Source organism: Lissotriton vulgaris, chromosome 7, assembly GCF_964263255.1.
Source record: "Lissotriton vulgaris chromosome 7, aLisVul1.2, whole genome shotgun sequence".
In the NCBI taxonomy this organism is placed as follows: domain Eukaryota; kingdom Metazoa; phylum Chordata; class Amphibia; order Caudata; family Salamandridae; genus Lissotriton; species Lissotriton vulgaris.
In genome coordinates this window covers 204,732,627-204,751,142 of record NC_141695.1, presented here as the reverse complement: position 1 = coordinate 204,751,142, position 18,516 = coordinate 204,732,627, and the positions used below count along the sequence as shown (strand labels likewise).

At 44.7% G+C, this 18,516-nt stretch overlaps 1 protein-coding gene across 2 annotated transcripts in view; it reads left to right on the top strand.

Moving 5' to 3' along the window:
* Positions 1-18,516, top strand: part of LOC147701199 (B-cell receptor CD22-like) — a 281,864-nt gene that overhangs the window by 96,031 nt on the left and 167,317 nt on the right. For both annotated transcript variants that reach the window (XM_086929945.1, XM_086929944.1), the window contains exon 3: positions 645-1,019. In XM_086929945.1, the coding sequence (XP_086786071.1) occupies positions 645-1,019 (375 nt within the window). The remainder of the gene's footprint in view (positions 1-644; positions 1,020-18,516) is intronic.

Genomic DNA, 18,516 nt, shown 5'->3' with positions numbered 1-18,516 from the left:
AGAGTATACATTTATCAGTAAAATAAATGTGGAAAATACCCATTGAAGCTTCATTTATGCAGAAAACACAAAAACATTGATAAATACAGAAAAAATTAGCAAAAAATAAATATGAATAAATACAGACGGAAATGGCGAAAAAATAAATACCATAAAACCGGGAGCACTAATAATAATAATCCACATTCGTAAAGCGCGAGCCATCACCCGTTCGGGTCTCTAGGTGCTGGGGGTCGTCGGGAAGATTAAGCAAGCTATTGCCCAGACTCACATGGTTCTGGGCTAATCTCCAGTCACCCTGGCCGCGGCGCCACACCTCTCCCTCGAGGTGTGTCGGGTGATGGATCGTGTAATAAGTTGTTTTTGGGGTGTCAATGAGTATCTTCCTGTTCCTTGGTTTAGAGTATGAAAGCCATATGATATGAAATTGCCAAATTGGTTTAGGAAATGTATGGCTATTTCCTGCTGCCTCCAATCTCGTTCATCAAGTTTTTCCCACGTGGTTGCTTCCCTGTTATTAAATTAAAGCTGAAGCCAACAGTGAGCAGTCTCACTGTACGTGTGTGTGTGCGTGTGTGTTACAGTGTGATAGAGTGATAGAGTGATTTAACCACAGCTTCCTTCTCTCTTCCTTTTGTTTGCAGTGTTTCTTTGCCAGACAGTCCGGATGGAGCAGTTGTTCTTTCTGCCACGTACGATCTCGGCGCTCGAGGGGTCCTGCCTGGTGATTCCCTGCAAGTTCAACGTTTCACTTCCACTATGGGACAGAAGGGTGCCATTCACTTGGTGCATGTGGAAGTTTAACGCGTCAGGGTCTAACGATTGCCTAGTGATTTACGACAAAAAGGATGCAACAAAGGTGTCACCTCGGTATAAAGGACGCGCTCTTCTCGTTGGTGATTTGCAAGATCGGAACTGCGCCCTACAGATAAACAACGTCACTAGACAAGATGCTGCTAATACATATCAGCCACTGAGTGAAGATAAATCTGACAGCAGCCTTTCTGTTACAGTTTCCGGTAAGTGTTCTGCAGCCGGCCATTGTGAAAAGTTGAATGTTTTGAAAAGAAACTCCGCAGCACTTTTTGACTTGTGCGTCTCTTGGGTCTGATTCACAAAAAGGTGTAGATTTAGACATACAGAGTAGCGAAGCAAGGATGCCGTGGGTCCTTGTGTAAGCAAGGAAAATGGATCTTCAACCGCTACTTGGGTAGAATAAATAAGGCCCTATTGGGGTTCACTGGGTCCCTGAGGCATATAGACCCCGGTGCCACAAGGCCTGATGCACCCTTGATTGCTACACGTCAGCCCATACACAACGTTTCATCCTTAAACAGATTTTAAGCCGCACATAGCTTTGTGTATTGCCCCCTTGCTGCTGCCTTCCAGAAGGTGTGGGGCCATAACACAACTAACCAGCTTCCATAAGGACTGCTAGTGAAGACAGCGTGACAACAGAGAGCTGGAGACTGTTACCGTGAATGATGTGCAGCAAACTAGGAAAGTGGCAAACTAGATAAGACGTCAAGTCCCCTGGGCACTCTTGGCCGGATATAGAAATCTGTTTTACCACGAGCCACGACTGGGCACAATAGTCTAGGTTGTCGGTACATTGCAAGTGATCTGCGGATGTTTGTGTTACAATTGTTGTGATGGGAATATTCTCTGCATTGCTGAAGGGAGAGTCATGTTTGTCTCAGCACACACTAGAATCATGCATGTACGCTGAGGGCCTGTGACAATGAACTGAGCAGGGCTCTGTGAGTCAGGAATGGCACACCAAGTAGACACCTCTGTCCAGTAGCAGTTACCTCTGTCCTTTGGTAGAACTGGGACATACTGGCAAAGGAGGCAGCAAGTAAACCTAATGGGAGGCAAAGGCCTTCTTCCTTTACCTACTTGGGAACAAATGGTCTACCAGCATCGCAAGCTGAAGGAAGGGCTCTGCGAGTCCCTTTAACCAAGGTCCTTAGCTCTGTCCCTTAAGGGAATGGATGGACACAGGTTTGCTTTGTGGATATGAGGCAGAGTGAGCATGGAGAGTGTGTAGGGGTGAATGCAGCAGCACAGGAATACATTTGGATCTCTGTTAGAATGGTTCACAAAACCACGATGGGGAGAGCCTGACACATGTAGCCTGTGGCGGCACGCAGAGGTAGTGTTGCGGGGCAGTGGGGCAAGGAAGGGGCAGGGTGGGGGGTAGTGGACTCGGACTTACATGAAAGCTACAATTGAGTGAAGAGACCCATTCAGGGCAAAACATTTGCTTGTTTGATTATGTCTCGGTTCAGAGAGGGTCTGGCTTGGTAGTTTGGGCTGGACTGTTCCTATTGGAGCATGGCCGGAGACTCATTTGCATATGGCTCGGTCCAAACTGAGGTAGCATGGTAGGCAAAAGAATAGCGTGTTGGAATGCTACCAGAGCAATTGACTGTGGTTATACTTGTGGCAATCATTCCTCCCATTACAGTGGCGGCTGGCAACTTCATGAAGTGGAGGGAAGGGGACAATTTCATTAAATATTAAACAAAAAAAAGATAAAGTTACTTACCATGCAGCACATGTCCTCCTCGCTCTGGTCCTCTACTTCTTTTGTTATATCCAGGGTCCCAGCCAACTTACTTAACCAATCCCGTCACTTCTCTCATGCCAGCCTGAGAGAAGTGCCAGGATTGGAGGGAGCGGTCTCTCTCAGTGCTCCTGAGGCCTGCACTTGCTCTCAAACCAGCTGGTTTAAAACAGGAAACAACCTTTACAACGCAACTTTTACAACACACTACCATTACAACAAAACTTTTACAACGCAATATCTATTACATCGCATGCCATTACAACGCAACCATTACAACGCATGACACTACAACGCATACCACTACAACGCATGTCATTACAACGCATACCATTACAACGCATAACATTACAACGCATAGTACCCTTACACTATCCAACACTTACCCTACTGTTGCACCCCCTGGAGTTAGAATAGTAATTTTTACCCCTACACTATCCAACACTTACCCTATTGTTGCACCCCTGGAGTTAGAATAGTAATTTTTACCCCTACACTATCCAATACTTACCTTACATGCAATGTAATGCTATGCGTTGTAATGGTATGCGTTGTAAAGGTAGTATGCGTTGTAATGGAATGCGCTGTAAAAGTAGTTTTTAAAAATTCGTTTTAATGGCATGCGTTGTAATGAAATGCGTTGTAATGGATGTTGTGTTGTAAAAAATGCTTTGTAAAGGTATGCGTTGTAAAAGTATGCGTTGTAACGTCATACATCTGTTTAAAACAGCTGGATTGAGAGGCTTAAAGTGTGTAAGTGTGCACCACCCTCAGAGGCACCCTGATCTACCGACCCCCCGGACCACGCACACAATTCAGCGAGGACATCGCCGACTTCGTCAGCCCGCATGCCCTCCCCTCCGCCGACTACATCCTCCTGGGAGACCTCAACTTCCATCTGGAGAACAACAACGACCACAACACCAGCACCCTGCTCGACAACCTCGCCAACCTGGGACTGAAGCAACTGGTGTCCACCCCCACCCACCTCGCCGGACACACACTCGACGCAGTCTTCTCCTCCAGCACAGACATCGACTTCAGCCACGCCACAGAGCTTCAATGGACGGACCACAGCTGCGTCCACTTCACCTTCAAGAGAACGACGACCCACCACCACCAACAACAGGCCGCCCGCAGAAGCTGGAACAAGATCACAGCAGACCAGCTCGCCACCTCCCTGAGCCAGCACCCTCCTGCCAGCTCAGCGGACCCCAGCCAGGCCGCCGACAACCTCACAAAGTGGATCAGCAACTGCGCGGACGTACTCGCCCCTCTGAGGACCCCGCCTAGCAGACCCGGCAGCAAGAAGGCTCCATGGTTCACCGACGAACTCAAGAGCTCCAAGAAGAACTGCCGAGCCCTCGAGAAAGTCTGGAGAAGGGAACCGACACCGGACAACAGGACCTCCTTCAAGCTGGCCACCCGGAAACACCACCAGCTGATCCACGCCGCCAAGAAAACAGCATTCAAGGACAGGTTGGACAACAACGCACACAACTGCAAGGAACTCTTCAACATCGTGAAAGAGCTTTCCAACCCCAGCGCAGGAAACAACGACATCACCCCTTCGCAAGACCTCTGCAACTCCCTGGCTTCATACTTCCACAACAAGATCGCGGACATACATAACAGCTTCAACAACCAACCAACGCACACCATGACCGAACAACCACCCCCCACCACCACCCTCCACGCCTGGACCCCGTTCAGCACCGAAGACACCATCCGCACGATGAACTCCATCCACTCCGGATCACCGACCGACCCCTGCCCTCACCACGTCTTCAACAAGGCCGACGCTGTCATCGCACCCCACCTGCGAGACATCATCAACACATCCTTCGACACCACCATCTTCCCTGAGAGCTGGAAACACGCCGAACTCAGCGCTCTACTCAAGAAACCAACAGCGGACCCCACCGACCTCAAGAACTACCGCCCCATCTCACTCCTCCGGTTTCCAGCCAAAGTCATCGAGAAGACCGTCAACAAGCAGATGGCCGCCTTCCTCGAGACGAACGGATCCCTCGACCCCTCACAGTCCGGCTTCCGAGCCAATCACAGCACCGAAACCGCCCTCATCGCCGCCACCGATGACATCCGAGCCCTGATGGACAATGGAGAAACAGCGGCCCTCATCCTCCTAGACCTCTCCGCGGCATTCGACACGGTCTGCCACCGCACCCTAGTACGGCGCCTCAGTAACATCGGAATCCAGGACAAGGCGCTGGAATGGATCATCTCCTTCCTCGACGGAAGAACACAGAGAGTCCGCCTACCACCGTACAAGTCAGAGGCCTCCGAAGTCATCTGCGGCGTCCCTCAAGGATCATCTCTGAGCCCCACCCTCTTCAACGTCTACATGAGCCCCCTCGTGGCCATCGTACGCAAACACAACCTCAGCATAATCTCCTACGCCGACGACACCCAGCTGATCCTCTCCCTGACCAACGACCCCACCGCCGCCAGAGCCAACCTGCACGAAGGGATGAAAGAGGTAGCCGAGTGGATGACGACCAGCCGCCTGAAACTGAACTCGGACAAGACGGAGGTCCTCATCCTGGGCCCCTCACCCTCCGCCTGGGACGACTCCTGGTGGCCTCCCGCCCTGGGCACCGCACCCAAACCGACAGACCATGCACGCAACCTGGGCTTCATCCTGGACTCCTCCCTCTCCATGACCAGGCAAGTCAACAACGTCTCCTCGGCGTGCTTCAACATCCTGCGCATGCTACGGAAGATCTTCTGGTGGATCCCCACCGAGACCAGGAAGATCGTCACCCAGGCCCTCGTCACCAGCCGACTGGACTACGGCAACGCCCTCTACGCCGGGACCACCGCCAAGCTCCAGAAGAGACTCCAGCGGATCCAGAACTCCTCAGCCAGACTCATCCTCGACATCCCACGAACCAGTCACATCTCCGGACATCTGAGAGACCTTCACTGGCTCCCCGTCAACAAAAGAATCACCTTCCGCCTCCTCACCCACGCACACAAAGCCCTACACGACCAAGGCCCGAGCTACCTCAACAGCCGAGTCAACTTCTACGCTCCCAAACGCCACCTCCGTTCAGCCAACCACGCCCTCGCCGCCGTCCCCCGCATCCGAAGAGCGACTACAGGAAGAAGGTCCTTCTCCTACCTGGCTGCCAAGACCTGGAACTCCCTCCCGACCGACCTGCGCCTGACCCAAGACCACCTCTCCTTCAGGAAGAAGCTGAAGACCTGGCTGTTCGAGCAGTAGCGGCACCCCCCCCCCCCCCCCCACCAGCGCCTTGAGACCCTACGGGTATGTAGCGCGCTTTACAAGTGTCATTGATTGATTGATTGATTGATATGTCTGGCTGGCCGTCGCAAGACGGCTCACCAAAGGGACATGTGCACTTTAAACTGAAGTTGCCAGGCAGACACGCTCCTCCCTGCTGCCCCTCAGCAGGTCCGCCCCATCCTGACACTCGGTTCGGGGAAGGAGGGATGACAAATAAAATGGTAATTAATTAACTTCATTACTATTTTCTTTTTCAACTCTCGGGGCATTTTAGTAGGGCGTTGCACCTCTGCTAGAATGGAGGAGCGGACCCTGATTTTGTGTGTTTGATGAAGCTTAATGGGCTGGCTTTAGAATGGTGCAACCAGTACAGCCGCACCTTGCACTGACCTCGGGAGGGAGGGGGTTGTTTTGTTAAAAAATAGCTTATGGGTCTAAAAGCTCATGCTACAGTGTTCCTTGGTTGTTCATCAGTTTTTGACAACAATACAAATGTCAATGATACCTCTGGCTATTAATGTTCCTACTGGAAAGAGATTAGAGTTTTGTCTAGTATCAGTTTTCATTCATCCTAAAGTAGTTCAGAGGGTTAATGTGCCTGCTGCAAAGAATGTGTACCATGCAGATCGCAGAACGTAGTGTGAGTGTACTATGAGCAATACTATAACACAATTAAATGTATGTTAGAGAGGTGCTATAGAGAAATGTGGTGCACTGTTGGAGCTGACAGAGAGGGAATTAGTGGAGAAGGAGGTCATTGGGGGGGCACCAGAATGATTGCCATACTGGGCGTTACCAACGCCAAAGCCAGCCCTGTGGCAACATTTACAGGACGTGCTGTAGCACCACATAATTGGGTGGCCCAGAGGCTTGTCAGGCATCTTAGGTTATGGATGGGACTTCTCCGGGCCTGGGAAATCTGTCTGATGGTTGGTGCACCTCCCTCTATCCATTAGCAAGCCACCAGTGATTTCATTATTAGATCTGTATTTATAATCCCGAAACAAACCTCTCAGTTTCTAATACTCCCCCATGTCGCACCCTTGTTTTTCGATATCAACCAGTCTCCAGTATGTTCCTATCACAGACAACAAGATAGTTAATTAAGTAATAATGTAACAATGTACCTTGTAACTACCATCTGTCCCCAGTGGTAACGTAATTACAGATGTGGAAAGATTGCAAAATTAGTCTATGAAACTCAGATTGGGCCACAAAGTCAGATAATGCTCACAACTGACATATCTGAATCCTTTGGGTTCGGGTCACACGTTTACCAGTAGGGCCTAATGAGCCTCCCATCCTTCCAAGGCCGGTTAAATGAGTGCCATTACATTTGATTATAATAGCACTTATGAATTGTAGCAGTTAGAAATGGCCAAAGAATAAAAACACTGTATGAAAACCAATTATTTGACTTGACTTGACTATGTATTTCCTTAATGCTTCCCTTCTCTCTTCTTTTCTCTTTGCCTTTCTTTCCTCCTTAAATCAAACAGTTTCTTATAACCACTATTCGCTTGTGGTTTCTTGCCTTCTCCCATCTTTACACTGCAATAACTGCCTGTATTGGTTACAGCACCCTTGTTCCACCCCGATACAAGTGCCTCTTCATATTATGCATTTTATGCACCAGACGAAAAAAACACAAACATATCCTGGATTAGTGAAAGTCAATGTCCTTGTGTGGACTCTAGGGACCGTCTCGTATGGCCAAGTAAACATAGCAGATTGCTGGCCCTTCAAGTAAGGTATGATTGATCTGGGAATAAATATATCTGCTATTAAAATACTACGAAAGTTAAAAAAATCCACCAGAAAGACCACTACTTTGGAGTTGATGACAATATCAATGCAGGCTGAATGAAGTCTGACTGAGAGATTTAAAATTCGGCACCGACAACTTTAACTTATTGGGTAAAGGAGACCAAGGGCAACTTCTTATTTATAAGGGTTGGACACTTTAAAAAAGATGCAGCAATAAACCTGGTGGTGCTCTGTGCCACCATAAATGATTGTGTCATGCAATGCAGTTCATAGGTTTTTTATCTGAGTAGGGCTGCCTCATTTTATCATCCTTCTGAGGTTGATAAATGAAATAGCGCTTTCCTTGGCCATTAATTAAGCAACAATTCGTTTGTATTGTTCTGTATATAAATGGCCACATTTGTTGCTGTTATTGTTACAGCACTGTAATGTATCTACTTCTCAAGGTTCGAATGCTGTCTGTTGTTTACATCAAACTGGCCATAGGGATGTCAGGGGTTGTAGCAGGCCCCCCTTCATGCAGGGCCCTCCGAATAGGTCTGGCAGGAGTACCCAGGTCCCCCCTTTCAGGCTATGCACAGTATGGCAGGCACCATGGGGTGCCCACCAAAGGGTGCAGGCTTTTCTCCACCCATCCCTTTTTCCTATTGGAGCCTGTGTACGCGTACGGTATACAGGCTCCCAAAGAGTGCAAAGGGAGTCCAAGCGAACCAAATCCATCACTATACGGATGCATTGGAATAGGTCGCTCTGACTCGTGGAGCACGATTCGCCAGGAAAGCCCTCCAGGTCCGAGTCGTACGGAGGGCTTTCCTAGTGAGATTGCAATCGGCCCCTTAATGTTTCATAGAAATATTTTTCTTCACTTTAAAATTCTGCCATTTAAAAAAGTACCTGTATTTTTCAGTTGTAAATTTTGCACAGTGCCTACTGGCCACTGGGAGAATCAGGCCTATTGTTTGTAAATGAAGCACCTTTAAATGAGAGAAAATTGAAATGATGTTAACTTAATCATCAAGGTAACTTTTCTTTTTAATTTTCTCCCATTTAAAAGTATTCAGAAACATAATTCTGTTCTCACCCTTCAAAATTGAGTTGGCAAGGACTTTTATTTAAGAGTTAAATACTTTAGTTCTTCACCTCTGTGACCCAGCCTGGGTCTTAATTTGACTGAGCACCACTCATTATCAGGCCCTGCTATCTTCAGCCTGATGATAATAAAGGGCCCGATTAACAGAACTAACTTCAGACAAAATCATAAACTTACTACCATTTTGGTGTTCACAGAAGGCACTTACTCATTTCAATATTCACAGAAGTTAGGAGTCCTAACTTTAGGGCTCCTAAATGCCTTCTGTGAATCCTGAAAGTCTAAAAGTTAGGATTTTGTCTCAGTTTAGGAGTAGTAAAGTTAGGATTCCTAACTTTAGGACTCCTAAACTGAAAAAACATCCTAACTTTAAGACTTTCGGTATTCACAGAAGGCATTTAGGAGTCCTAAAGTTAGGATTCCTAACTTTAGGACTCCTAAACTGAGAAAATACCTAACTTTAACACTTTCGATATTCACAGAAGTCATTTAGGAGTCCTAAAGTTAGGACTCCTAACTTCTGTGAATATCGAAATGAGTAAGTGCCTTCTGTGAATACCAAAATGAGTAAGTGCCTTCTGTGAATACCAAAATGGTAGTACGTTTAGGATTTTGTCTTAAGTTAGTTCTGTGAATCGGGCCCAATGTAAATTAACACATCTTCCCCTAACTTTAAAAGGAAAATGTGACCTTGTGCTTGTTTAAAATGAACTCAAGTGTGCGAGCTACTCTGAAGGTGTTTGTAAGCTGCTGATAGATTGTGATCAATTGGTTGGAGACACGGGATCAAACCCCTCCATCCAAGCCTATCACTTTCCCTACTTTTGCTTAGATTGGAGTGGCAATAGTAAATCTAACGTCACCAAAATCCAGTGATTTACCTACTGTTTCTCAGATAAGAGTGGGAATAGTAAAGCTAGCCCCACCAAAGTTTACCACTTGCCCTACTTATTTTTTTTCTTGTAGTGGAAATAGTAAATGTGATGCCTCCATAGTCCTACACTTTCCTAGGCCCTGCTCCCACGCCTCAGCTGGTGGTGCATGGCCTTCAGCCGTTTATGGATTTGTTTTTCTATGTAGTCTTGCCAGCCACTACGCCCTGCACCAGAACCCCTAGCTGCTCACGGCCTTTGGCTGGGGTTGACCACAGAGACTGGCCTGTCACCAAGCCCTGCACCCAGCCCACAACAGGTGGCCAAACCCCTGTTGTTTACCTATCCACCCTTTGAATGCTAACGCTTCTCCCAAGGACTCCCTTACCACATGCTTTAAAAAAAATATTTGGTCCCAGAGTACTCCTGTTTTACCGCTGCACATGCAGTACCTCAATATACTGTGGTAGAATAAAAGACTCACTTTCAGGTGCTTGCACAGTCCCTCTGTACCCTGTGGCACACCCGTGGGACTACACAGGACTTAACTAGGTCCAACTGGGTTCCAAATGAATACCCTAGAACCTGTGGCATGAATACAAGAGCCAAGGGGTCAAGGTTATTACGCCCTCCCTGCCCCATCTTTATCAGTTTTTTAAATTCCTATGATAATTGCATGGCAAAAATGTTTTTAGGCCCTCCTTTTTCATCACCCCAAAACTTTCCAGGAATGAGCTGAGATGGATGAATTTTTTTGGGGAACGTTTTGTTAAGATTTTTCAAAGGGTGCAAAGGTTTTTAGCGCAACAACCGATGCTCTTCCTATAGATACTGTAGTTTCATGCAGCCATAGTGTTATTTCGATATACTTAAATTATTTTTTGCAAATATTCTGACCAACAATTTTTAATAAAATATATTTGTGTAGGTCCGTTCAAAGTAGGTAAAATTATTACTTTTATTTTTGACACAATATTACTGTATCACAATATTTGTGTCCCGTACATTTTGTTATGCAACTGAGATTACAAGCCAAATTGGCATTTGTGATCTAAATTTGTTTTACTACCAGCAACGACTGTACAATTTCTAAAACACACAATACTATAGGTAATGTGCAAGTGAACTGGGGATGTCTGTGTTGAATCAGAAATAATATCTGTGTGGTAGGAATAGTAACTGCATGGCAGAACGCGGCATGTGACACATACACCTGAATCATAGACTCAACCATCAACCATCATGCACATATTACTCTTCCAAGGCTTGTCACAGAGCCGCTCCAGACAATACACATAAGTGTACTGGGGAATATGTCTGAGTTCCAGGGCTGGTGATTTTGAGCAGCCTGCTCCTTTATCAGGTCAGGAACAAGACCTGTAGTTCTCGTTCAATCATTCTGGGAGTACTGCTGGAAGAAGGTTTGGAGTATGTCGCGATCACGGAGGAAAAGGTGATGCTGGATGTGTCGCCACACATAAGCGCTAAAGAGGAGAGAAACCTGCATTCTAGCTGCCTGCAGCAAGAAGAAGCTATGTAAGATTGAGAAACCAAGAATGTCAAGCATTTGTTGCATCCTCCCCAGCTCTGGAGCATGCAAATGAAATACGCCACACAGGAGCTTCAGTCAAACATTACATAATACTGAACAATAACCACAACCTAACAACTTCCCGCATATGATGCAGTACCTGTTCAGAGTCCGCCCCAGAACCACGCAGGTCCATGTGCATATAATATCAATATGCTACATCTCCACCTTTGTTAAATAAAAAGTGGCTACATCACGAAAATCAAATTTCTTCAATTAGTTGGCGAGGTGCTTGCACTTGTTGGCAGGACCAGGTGATCCAAGAGGATAGAGGTCCACACTGATGAGACAACAATGACAGTCTCTGTTGCTTGCTTGGAATCTGCTGGCATGTCTGCCTCGCACATGGTTTCAAGACTCGACAAGTTAGGTGTTTGGAATGTGATGTTTGCCGAGTGATGGATTATCAAGGGCGATATGCTATTATCACGTGTCCTTTGCATGCCACGACCTATAGAAGATCTGTGGCTAAAGGGGAGTCCGCTTTCCATTTTATTTTCTGTTTAACCAATACCCAATCTCCTTTGTCAAAGACTGTCTCCTGGGCATGGTGATGCTGATCTGCATATGTTTTCATTTCCCTTTTCAGAGTTACGTCTGTGTCTCGAACCTGGCCAGTATTTAATGATTCATATGAGGTCCATTGAGGTAATTATTCTTCTGATGGCTCTAACAAATAGCAAGGTGGTTGAAGTCCCAACATTTGTGGAGTGAGGAGTTGATCAATAGGCCTGGAGGCCCTGGCACAGGGTGTGGTTCAGATCGATTCCTTCCAAGGACGTTCGATGAATGACTCTCTTAAGGGTGCCCATGACTTGTTCAACTGCACCATTGGCTTGGGACCAGAGAGGTGTAATCTTTTGGTGTTTGACGTTGAGTTGGACAAGAAACTCTTTGAACTCTTATCTGTTAATGGGTGGGCTGTTGTCATGTTTGAGGATTTCAGGAATTGCCCACATTGTAAAGATGTCATCAAGTGGTTCTGTAGCCTAGTCACAGGCTGTCGAAGAAAGGTCTTCCACCAAAGGAAGACACGAATATTCATCAATGACTACCATGAGATGGTGTCCATTTCCTAATGGTCGAAAGAAGTCAAACCTCTCCCACGCATGATCAGGAGCGTAAGACATTGTCACTGGGTGCTGCATCACCTTAGGGGACACACAATTGGAAATGTAGCATACCTTTAGCTTCTTCTCGACTAGCCAAGACAACCACACTTGATCTTGTAGGGCCCTTTTGGTGGCTGGGTCCTTTTTCTCCATGACTGCTTATAAATAATTTATTTGATGATGATTATGTCTTTGTCAGTACTGGTGGCAACAATGATTCACTCCATTGATAGACCGGCTTGTGTGCTAGATCTCACAATAAACTTGAGATAGGTTTAATTTGTCTTGGTCTGTGCCCAATATTATAGTCATACTCTTGAAATCTTAAGCCCCACCTCTCAATGCGAGGGGGATTCTTGGCCTTCGTGTTTCCAAAGATTGGGAGCAACACCTGGTGGTCTGTGATGAAAATAAACCATTTTCCGTAGCGGAATGCATGAAAATGTCCGCAGGCCCACACCACAGACTCTCCTTCTCCAGCTGTGAGTAGGCACGTTCTGTCTCAGACAAACTCCGACTAGCATAGGCCATAATGTGTCTCAGAGCATTTGAACGGGCATTGTGTTGAGCAAGGAGTGCCCCAGCCCTACTGGGCTTGCATCAATTGTTATTCCCATATGTAATTTGGGGTCAAAGTAGGCTATTTCAGTTGCATTTTCAATTGCATGCCTAATGTCTCTGAAACTTCTGTCCCATTCTCGAAACAATTGAAATGGTATATTTTTATTTGTCAAGACTCTTAATGGCGTGCTCAATGTAGCAAATTTGTGTATGTATCTTGAGCAATAACTGCCCATGACTGGGAAGGATTGTAGCATGGTAACAACGTGGGTGTGGGCAAGTGGATGAAAGGGCTTGCACCTTGTCTGGGTCTGGATTAATTAGTCTATCAGAGAATAAGAGCCCAAAAAACTTTAGTCAGGTCTTGTGAAATTCGCACTTTGCAGCTTCAGAGTAAAACCGGAATTCACTAGTAAATGGCACACTTGGTTAAGTGTTTTATCGTGTTCTTCCTATGTTCTCCCAAAAACTAGTAAGTAATCACTATAATTGAAAACATGCATAACAGGCTTAATAACTCAGCGAATAACATCCTAAAACATCTGAGCAACTGAGGTAACTCCGTATTATATCTGAACAAACCAACATGACTTGAAAAGATAGTAATGTACCTACAGTTCTCCTCCAGTTCAAGTTGATGGTATCCTTTATTTCAGTTGAGACAGGAAAACACTTTGGCCCAGTTCAATTGCAGGATTATGTTCGCTATGTGAAGGCTAGGGTGTCTTTATCTCTCAATGGCTTTGTTCGCCTGGTGCAGAGCAAATGTGCATCGATACACTACTGTCCATTTTCATGCTATGACTATGGGTGAAACTCATAGCAAGGGGTCTGTGGAACATTCAATTATGTTATGCTTTAAAAGTGCTTCCAACTCCTTCACTACAGTTTCTTGTAGGTGGAAAGTAACTAAGGTGTCGTTAAGTAACAGGGAAATTATTTATTGATATGACGCTACACTTTAATTTTTTGGAGCTTTCTCAGGCCATGATTCGCTTGTGATCTCAGGCTGAGCACGGAGGTTGCAGTTGAGGGATATTAACGCCATGTCCGCATCAGTGGCTAAACTGAGTAAACAGACACTTGATGAAGCCCCTTGTAGAACATGAATGGTTACTTGCACTGATGTGTTTTTGTGTTGAATTGTCAATGTGAACGGTTCTTGGCTTTGCAGTGGTTCAAACGTGGCCCAGGTGTACTGTATACCTTTTTGCCTGATGGAGTGCGGTGAGGTATAGGGGACAGGCTGTTAATTTATTTTTTTCACTGTCATGCTATTTATCAATGCACCACAGTCTTAGATGACATTTATTGGGTGATCATTCACTTTCAATGTGGTTTTGGGACAATGTTCAAATGAAGTTTGATGTTTTGTTTGGTGAATGTATTGGGACTTGTGGTCTTCTTTGCAAGCAGCTACCCCAACATGCATATGCCACCCTTTGGTAGATACCATTAGCGCACACCTGTCTCCTTCACTGGTACTCAATAATGACATTGATGAGCATTTGTATGATTAGCTTGTTGACAACTGATTTTGCCTGTTTTCCGTTTGTCGTAGCTGAAGTTCCTTTTTGGTTTTATGGGCTTAGTGATTATGCTTCTGGAACGTTCTCTTATCCCATCTTTTCTTTCCATAGTGATGCACTTGATTTTTCTTTAGCTCGGCACACAGTTATGAAATGGTTCTCTTTTCCATAAACTTTGTGGACCTGCCCGATGGGTGACCATTCATCTTAATTGGCAAATTAATATCCACATTGGATACACAATTTAGATTTCTTTAAAGTTGTTGATTTGCGTTCATCTTGTTTTTGATTGTGCTTGCTTTCAATGGCCAGGGCTGATTCATTGTGGGCTATTCCTGCTTCCATTCACACAGAAGGGGGCCCCTGATCAGATAAGTAGGCAGGAGAAAACAGAGGAAAACTAAGTAAGACCAACAAGGTAAACCCCACTGCCCTAATAATTACATTCAATATGCTATTTGTCACTGGTCAAAATATACACAGTGCAAGAGCCTCTCTCCCACAGAAGTGTGACACAGAGATAAATGATAAATTACATTAAATGTATTATATTAAGCCCAAACAAATATAAAGACTGCTAACACCTAAGGAGCCAATAAAGGGCATTAAGAGCATGCTCTCGATGAAGATGTCGAGACATGCAATAATAAACCAGTCTGAGTCTAAGAATGGATGAGGAACAAATATATTACTGGATGGCAGGAACGCCAATGAACTACACATACAAATACACCAATTAATGACTTGGCCATGGTGGGCCCTAAGATGAATGGGCCACACCTCTCGAGTGGATTAACAGAGAAAGAGGTGAATGAAGGGCGAAGGGAGCCCCAGATGGAGTCCCATCGAAAAAGAGAGTCTAAAGAACAATACAGAAAGAATGATCTCAAAAAGAAGATCTGATAACACAGTGGGTCCGCATGTGCAGAGAGGACAAGGGAGTCAGTGGATCATGGGAGAATCGCTTTCTCCCATGGAATAAGTTTGTTGAGCCCTTTTTCCCTGATTTGGAGAGTGAAAATCCAAAAGACTTCTCTTTTTTTGCGGATGGCAGTGGTATCCCTGCCTGCTTGGGGTATGATCTTTTCCAGGATTGACCACCTCAGATCAATTGGATTCCTTCCAATGGTTAACCAATGGTGAAGATTGTTTGGTAACCCGAATATTGGATTTATGTTCAAAGATTCTCTTTCTGCATTTGCGACCGGTTTCCCCAACATAGGCCACATTACACAGGTATATGATGATGTAAACAATGTTAGAAGACCGGCAATTCATCATTTCTTTGAGGAAAACAGTTCTGTCATTGATCCTAATCTTGTCGGCCACAACAGCATTAGAGCAAGCCTCACAGGAACCACACGTGTGATTGCCTTTAACAAGGTTGCCTCCCGGAATGGACTTTTGGCAAAAATGATTGCTGTCGATTCTTTTAGCCCGCACTAAGAGATAAGGAAGATTTTTGTTTCTCTTAAAGGCAAAAAGGGGTATGGGACGTTTTTGCTCATGTTAATCGATGCTAAGGAGGTGCCATTGTGTGTTGATAATTTGGTGCACTTTATTGTCAAAATTAGAGTGTTTTGTGACGCATACCAATCTGTCTTGCTGCTCTTTGTTATTAGGTCTAAACATGGAGTCACGATCATAATATCACAGTCTCCTGAGGGAGCCTTTGATTAACTTAACGGGACATCCTCTTCTGATGAGTTTATCTTTGAGGATTTCTGCTTGAATCATGAAGTCCTTGATGGAGGTACAATTTCTTCATTGAAGAAAGAAATTGACTGAAGGGGATGCCTTCCTTCTGGCATTGGGGTGAAAACTGCAGAAATTTAGTAACATATTTCTAGCTGTGGGTTTGATGTATAATGATACCGCCAGCTGAGCATTCTGATGTTCAACCCATACATCTAGAAATTAAACCCTGACATTGCTGGTATGTGTAGTGAATTTACAATTGGGATCACACGCATTAATCCATAGGATGACTTCAGTCGGGGTTTCCGGATCATCCCTCCAGATGAAAAAAATATCACCGATGAAGCAAAACCAGTGGTGGACATTCAAAAAAGTGTGCCATTTCATTGTAGATGTGCTAAACTTCGAAATTGCCCATATGTAGGCAGGCAACACTCGGGGCACAGGTGGCCCCCATACTCACCCCCTGTATCTGTTGGAACAAAAGGGCTCAACAAACTTCTCCCATAATCCAATGACTCCCTTGTCCTCTCTGCATTTGCGGACCCACTGTGTTATCAGATCTCTTTTTTGAGATCATTCTTTCTCTATTGTTCTTTAGTCTCTCTTTTTCGATTGGACTCCATCTGGGGTTCCCTTCATCCTTCATCCCCATTTTACTTTGTTTTCCCACCTGAGAGGTGTGGCCTATTCATCTTAGGGCCCACCTTGGCCAAGTCATTAATTGGTGTTTTTTCATGTGTAGTTCATTGGCGTTCCTTCCATCCAGTTGTATGTTTGTTCCTCATCCATTCTTAGACTCGGACTGGTTTATTATTGCATGTCTTGACTTCTTCGTCGAGAGCATGCCCTTACTGCCCTTTATTGACACCTTAGCTGTTAGCAGTGGGTGTGACTATATCTTTATTTCTTCTCTCTCCATTATCTGGGACTGGCACCCATTTGTTCTTTTCTGATCTTGTGCACGTCATCCACTTTTTATCTTTATATCTTTGCATCGCTTTGAATATTCTTTGCACCCAAGAACCTCCCCACGTTTCGCCTCACTTGTGTGCATGTTCATCAGATAGCTTTATTCTAGGATCATATTTTGAATGTATACATGAAATGGTATTTTTATGCTCTCCAGACGCTTCTCCCATTTTAAGTTATTGCGCCCTGAAGAACGTTAGACACAGTTTTGGGGTCATACACCAAAACGTGCGTCGGCGCTGGAGTTCTTGTTTTCCCTTGCGTCCCTTCGTGTTTGTCAATTTATGTAAATGAAATAACAGCTTTGTACAAATGAATTGGCCAAACATTTGTGTTCGACCTACAAAGTGATATTGTGTTGATACCATCATTCCTTTAACCCTTTCCATGCGGCCGCGATTCCCCTGGTGTGCTGTAAACAACACGAACAGGGGCGGGCCGTGACGAACCCCAGTCGTCATCAGCACACGAGCACCGTAGTGCATGACGGCTGGGGTTCGTCATCAGCATGGAAGGGGTTAACTAGACATATGTGTGGGACCACTACCTGAATTTGTATATTATAATAGTTTTGTTGGATTTGTTTATTTTTGTAGGATACATATGAAGGAATGAGTATGTATAGGTCTGTTTGAATGGGTGTGTAGTTGTCTGTAAGTTGTGCCTGGGCAATTAGTCCTTGTTCATCAATCTCCTTGACATGTTTATATTTGTTTGAACTTTATATAATACATTTAATGTTACTTATCATTTATCCATGTGTCCAGCTTCTGTGGGGCTGAGGCTCTTGTAGTGTCTATATTTTGACCAGTGATGATTATCATATGGAATGTAATTATTAGGTAGTGGGGTTTACCTTGTTCCTGCTTACATGTCAACAGGTTGTCGGTCTGCTCATTCTTCTGCTCTCACAGCCATTAGCATTTTCTCTAACTTGTGTGTTTCTCTCAACATGCACATTCTAAACTAATCTGAAAGGCATAAATCAATGATTCTAAGTTGCATGGCTTCTTCGTCTGTGAAGTCACAGAGCTTGCAATTTGTAATGAGTGTATCAAGGCTTTCAATAAATTCTTTTATAGTTTCGCCAACCGTTTGTCGTGCTTGGTTGAAGATATACCTTTCATAGTTGATATTCGGCATTGGTTTGAACTTGGCCTCGGATCACTGAAATAATATCGAATGCCAAAATATCGACCAGCAAAAATATCGTGTAAAAAATATCGACTGACAAAATATCGAGTTTCTATCTACAAACAGGTAAGTACAAAAATATCGAGTTTAAAATATCGTTTACAAAAATATAGTTTTAAAAAATATCGACTTTACTAAAAACACTATTACAAACAGGTAAGTACAAAAATATCGAGTTTAAAATATCGTTTACAAAAATATAGTTTTAAAAAATATCGACTTTACTAAAAACACTATTAAATTAAATTAATATTAAAAACTAAGTACTAAAATATACTTAAGAATACTTA